This window comes from Nanorana parkeri, unplaced genomic scaffold (genome assembly GCF_000935625.1).
Source record: "Nanorana parkeri isolate BGI_ZX_2015 unplaced genomic scaffold, ASM93562v1 scaffold1434, whole genome shotgun sequence".
NCBI lineage: Eukaryota > Metazoa > Chordata > Amphibia > Anura > Dicroglossidae > Nanorana > Nanorana parkeri.
This window is the reverse complement of record NW_017307702.1, coordinates 70,076-76,075: the sequence shown is the minus strand read 5'-3', so window position 1 is coordinate 76,075 and position 6,000 is coordinate 70,076. Positions and strand designations below refer to the sequence as shown.

Sequence of the window (6,000 nt, the reverse complement as noted above, 5' to 3'; positions counted from 1 at the left end):
TCCTCCCCCCCCCCCCCCCCCCCCCCCCCCTCGTTTACACACAGCACACATACAACACATAATTCACACAAAATACACACACACAGCACACATACAACAAGTAATACAAAAAAATATACACACAGCACACATACAACACAATTCACACAAAGTACACACAACACACATACAAAACCTATTTGGCTCGTCCACTATAAGCAGCCCGGGGGGGAGGAGGAGGCAGAGACTTGGGGAGTCTGCAGGTCCTCGGGCAGTGCCCGACCGGTCAATAGGGGCTCTTGAACGCTTTTCCCGGCCTGTCAATAACACGCACACGAGTGAGGCTGTTAGGAGCTACAAGCAGCACAACTAATCGACAGACCAACTAATCGATAATGAAAATCGTTGTCAACTATTTTCATTATCTATTAATATTGAATTTGTCGATTAGTTGTTTCAGACGTAGTGGACACTGTATGCTAGGAATGTCATTATGTATTCAACAACAGGGTCCCCGAGACACTTTAGAGTTATAGCTCTATGTTAAATGTTTTTAGATGCAGTATATCCTAAAATAATTTTTTTTTTTGTAAGATTACCTGAGTTCAACTTTAAAAACATTATCACTGAACATGATGATGGTATATTTACATACCTTTTGTACCTCTCCATTTACTGTAGTGTGTTTTTACTTACAGGTTCAAATTTTTCTTGTTATATTGACGCATTTTAAATTGGCAAATTAAATATTCCTTTAACGTGTAATTTTTTCTGTTACTATACATGAAAAAGATGGTTCTTTCTTCATTGAGTTCACACTGAGAGTCTGGGGACATCAAGTAATTGAGCCTTTATTCGCAGGTACTTGTACAGAAACAAAGAGCTCATTAGGAAGAAGCGAAGGGATGTCAGGAAACTGAACAGGCACATCGACTACCTCCATCAGAAACTGGAAAGGTAAAGCAAGGTTAATAACCATTTCCAGCACTTAACATTGTTAAAGAGCCCACTGAAAGGTTTCATCCTGTAAAGATCTCAGGGGTAATACAAAAGTCTTTAAATGATCATGATTGCACCCTACTCATGATGTGCACTGAAAAAAAGTAAATACAGCCCAGCACTTTTTGTGTATTAGACATCTCTAAAGCTGCTACTTGGGACTTGTTAGTATAGTATTTCTTGGTCTCTATATCTCTTGGTAGAGCAGGGAGCTTTCACTGAAGCAAAGATGGGGGGCGGATAGGTTTCCAGTACACACAGGTCGTGAATTGTATTTTATGTACTGTTGTACAGTTCAGGAGGGTATAATGGGGATTTCCAACCTAAAAATGCAGTTTTCAGGGGTAATTCTAAAATCTGTAAAAAATGCAATACTTTTTAAATAAATAACCTTAAAGTGGGAGTCTTATAATTAATTATTTTTCCTTTTATTTTCTTTATTGTCGTATGCTTAACTGATTTTCATTTGTCAGTGCCTAAAAATAGCTTTTAATTTTAGTGGAAATGCACTTTCTGCTCTCCTACTCCAGCGCTCTGTGCTGGCATAGCTGAGTAACAGCCACGCCCCTTATCAGAAGCATCCTCACGCTGGCTTGTAGTGATAAGGCAGAGAAGGGTTGTGTCTGACCAGGTCAGTTAGTGTACACTGAACAGAGTGGTCAATCTTTGGTACTTGTTAAACACAGTGCACAGTTGCTAAAACAGGAACGTGGAGGTTATACTATGAAAATGGAGGATGTTGGAACATTTTCTGTCTATTTGTGCTATATCACTTGGACTTTAGAACGGACCTTGCAGTAAAATAGCAAAGTCTGCTTATTTAGTGAGGTCCTCATCTCAAAATTCCAAATAAATATAAAAACCCCTGTGGGGGAAAGCTAAAGAAAATAATATACTTGCCTTCTCCCCCGCTTTCACCTGCTGTTCCCATCATCCCAAGGACACCAGCGATGCTTCATACCAGCTGTACGCTGACACGTCGGTTGCTAAAATGAATGGGAAGGGCAGTCATGCATGTTTGTGCAATAAAGCAAGTATATGGTATGCGGGATAGCTAAAATCAGAAACTGATTTTCAGTCTACATGTCCCCAGTGCTTTCTAAATTTAGAACAATATAAAAATGCGATCTAGATATGTTCATCTAAACCAGGGGCGCCCACTATTTTTCGTCTGGAGATCTACTTTTCAAATGACGAGCTCATTGAGATCTACCAACGAAAAAACACCTGCATTGAAGTCAATGGCACCGCAGCCAGGCTCCACAGGCAGGCCCCTCGCCCACAGTGCGATCGCCTGCATTAGGGCCTGTGTTCCAGTCCAGTGCGATCCGCAAAAATTCTGCGAGCACTATTTTTGCAGATCGCACTGGACCGGAATGCAGGCACTAATGTGCCTGCGTTCCGAGTGCGGGCGATCGCAATGTGGGCGATGCCATTGACTTCAATACAACTCCACACCCCCTCCCGCACCTGAACGCAGGGAGTCGGCCGGCTTACATTCCAGTGCGCCCTACATGTCCCGACGTCCTTTTTATAACTGGGGACACATAGTACTATGTGTCCCCTGTTATTTACAAACACTTGGGTGATCAGCCGATCGCTCCAGTGTTGTCCTGCACAGAGGATTGGTACATACTAGTGAGTGAGCAGCGGGGATCCAGAGAAGCGGCGGGAGGAGAGGACAACGCGATCGACTGGTAGATCGCGATCGACCTTGTGGGCACCCCTGATCTAAACCATAGTGGTTTCCCTGCAGGTCTGATTCCCCACTACTTCCAGGTAAAATCTGCATCTAAGAACCGGCTCAAGGCAGCAGCACTGATTATCTGTGCTGTATTCCTGAGCAGTGAGACAGTGCCTATGCCTTTTGTGATTTCTTGTCCCTCATTTACATTCACCAGAAAGTAATAGAGCAATAGCATGTGTGCCAGACACCAAGGGACCAAAAGGAGACATGTAAACAGGCCCTGATGTCAAAATTGCCCTGTTGTAGTCTGTACTTCTGCACTACTCTTGAAAGCTATTCTTGCAGATAAATTCCCCATTTTCTTTTTTTACATTTAAAGCAAAGTGCTCTTTAAAATTCTCCACCTGGACTCGGACTAATTTCAAGATGACCTTGTTGTAGTTTTTACCTCTACCGCATTGCTAAAGTCTAATGTAAAAGTAGCAAACATTTGGGGGAATCCAGCTACAAAAATAGAGACCCGGGTATCTTACTTTTTTCATGCAAATTGGCTGGGTCTCTTTAAAGCTCACCACCCAACCCAGTATTAAACAGCTTTACAACTTTCCCCCAACAAAATACCACGTGTCTGAGCTTATAGGGAGCAGTGACACCACTCCCCATGTCATGTGACAGTGTCCGGGCTAAGTGATTGATACTAGGCCACAGCACTGCATTGTGGGAGTAGGTCACATGCTCTCCCATATTGCGAAATGCTTGGTGTTTTTGCAGTGGCTGCATTGGAAAAAGTGATGGATCCCATTATTATTGTTACTACCACTACAGGTATTTTCATAGGGTCAACAATTCATGCAGTGCTTTCTCGAGGAGCTTACAATTTTTGAGTGGAATTGAGGTGATGCCACAGCAGTAAAAGTAAGACCCCCTTGCTTAAAGGGTCCTGAAGAAGGGGGTGTATCCCCAAAAACGAGTTTAGCAGTGGGACTCTGTGAGGAGAGCAGAGTTCCCTGAGTGTCTCCTGGATCCCTCCTCTTCCTTTATCCACAGCAACAGTGATATTAAGCATTGTTGGTCTGTTTGATGCACATGTCTACCGCTCCTATTATGAGTGTTTTATTTCCATCAATAAAAAGGTTTATCTGCATCAGGGAAGTCGTCCGGTTGTTCTGCGGTGCAGGCCCTCTGCCTGGGCAATCTCATAGTCCAGACTCCCTGACAAATTGAACACAAGATTATTTAGCCTACCAGCAACCACCAATACCAATTAGATTGTTAATTTTGTAGATTTTGCCTTTACCATAGAATCGTTGCAGAATTGTAACATTACATGTTGATTAAGTTCTACCTGTTAGCAACTTAATTACGTAACAGAATAATGTAGTTGTGTATAGAATTTAACATGCAACACATGGCTCTACAGATACCTGAAGTATGGATCTGGACCCAACCGTTGTCCCTTACCTGATATGCTTCGATATGTGCTGGAGTTTGCTCATGCTATATCTGCTGCAAGGAGCCATGCTGCGGATTTGACACGAAGTGCAGAGACTCCAACAGATGACTCTACTTCCCGCGACTCTCAACCACAAGAAAATGGGTAATTTCATTTATTGTAAGATGCAAACCTATAAAATAGATGTTCTAGCTAACCTTGTAAATGAGCACTGCACAGCCAAAAGCCATTTACTTGATGCTATTTGCAGCGGATTACAAAACCTTATCTTCATTTGTTTCCTAGTTTGTTTTATGTTTTTATTTTACTGTGCTTTTTAATAGGCCAAGATTAAAGTTAGTGTTAAAAATGCGGCTTCTTTTTTTTTTTTTTTTACTGAGCCGTTAAGCATGCTGCACAATTGTATGGTAGAACAATGTCATACAAGGTAACTCGTTCTGTTTTTTTACAAAACATAAGTCTTGTGAGGGTAAAAACAGATCCACTGCTTCATGGAAAACCCATTTTTCCCAGGCTTTTCAATTTCAGGTCATTTATAGAGCTTGGTTGTACTGCCCAGCCAGCTACAATTCTTATACACAATTCAAGCAGTCTCCAGTTGTAACACGCATAGCGAAGGGATCGTTTCAAATGTCTACAAGAGTTTATCACCTAAGAGTTACCTCTTACTTGAACCAAAGGTTGCAACATTTACTGTGTGGTTAGCTTAGGAAAGAACTCTGGTGTAAACGGAACCATTTTTGTAGATTCTGATGGCAGAGCACAAAAATTTTGTCCCAGAATTTGTTTTTCAATTCTATTTCTCAATAGCCACAATCTTTTTAAGTGGGAGAACTTGCACAATTGGTGGCTGACTAAATACTTTTTTGCCCCACTGTACGTCTACTTTTGTAAATGCCTTTTGCATTGGGATGCTCATAGCATGTGCAGAGAGGGAACTGTAGTAAGACCCACCTACTACAGGCTACCTGCAGAAAACTATAGGAGGGGCGAATACAAGACCAGTCACCCTGTATAAGGAAAGTGAGCAAGACTGACTCGTCTTTATTACAGAGACTAAGTGCAGAAGTCGTTTCATGCAGGGTTACTTCACACATCTGGAAGAAATATACTTAGCACACCAAGACTGACATAAGAACGCATTTGTTTCTCTTATTTAGACATTTTTTGTCAAGACTACAGATTTAAATTCCAAAATATAATTTTATGTTTGTCTCTTCAGCTTTGTAGACTGATCTAGGATTATCTAAACTGGATAACTGGAATGATTTTTGTGCTTTGTTTTTCTGTGCCTGTCTTGCTATCATGCAAAGCATGCACTAACAAACATTCTCACAGTAAAATCTTTAGTGCATTTAATAAAAATAATATCCATCTCCTGTTTCTGGTGTAAAAAGCTTGGTGCTTTCCACTGTGTGCTCTGATTTCCTGTGACATTCCTGAACTGAAAACTAACATCCTGCAATATTAATCAAGAGGTAGGTGATGCCAGCATTCTCTCTCATCTTGAATCAGTCTGGAGAAAGGTCTATGTGTGCCTGAAAATGACAAAACTCTGGAGACAATGTAGGAAATCATCATACAATGACGTCATCTCCCTGTGCAATATGAGGCTATTCAAATATGGCTCCAGAATACAGTCTTTCACAAAAAACATATGAAATGTCTTTACCAGGCAGTGGCACTAGCAGTTCTGGTATGTAATTAGGTTGATAAGGCATATTAAGGTCACAGAGTTTTGTCATCTGTTTCTATAAAAGAAAGACCTCTCTTTTTGCAAAACAAGTAATTAGAATATGTAGTACCTTGCTACTGATTGGATTGAATCACTATATATATAACCTAAACTGGTTAGATGTTATTTAAAGGAAATCTGTGCTCT

At 41.1% G+C, this 6,000-nt stretch overlaps 1 protein-coding gene across 1 annotated transcript in view; it reads left to right on the top strand.

The window, feature by feature from the left end:
• Nucleotides 1-6,000, top strand: part of USP28 (ubiquitin specific peptidase 28) — an 83,310-nt gene that overhangs the window by 41,986 nt on the left and 35,324 nt on the right. Inside the window, exon 13 of the mRNA XM_018569962.1 lies at nucleotides 4,086-4,262. Within this exon, the coding sequence (XP_018425464.1) occupies nucleotides 4,086-4,262 (177 nt within the window). The remainder of the gene's footprint in view (nucleotides 1-4,085; nucleotides 4,263-6,000) is intronic.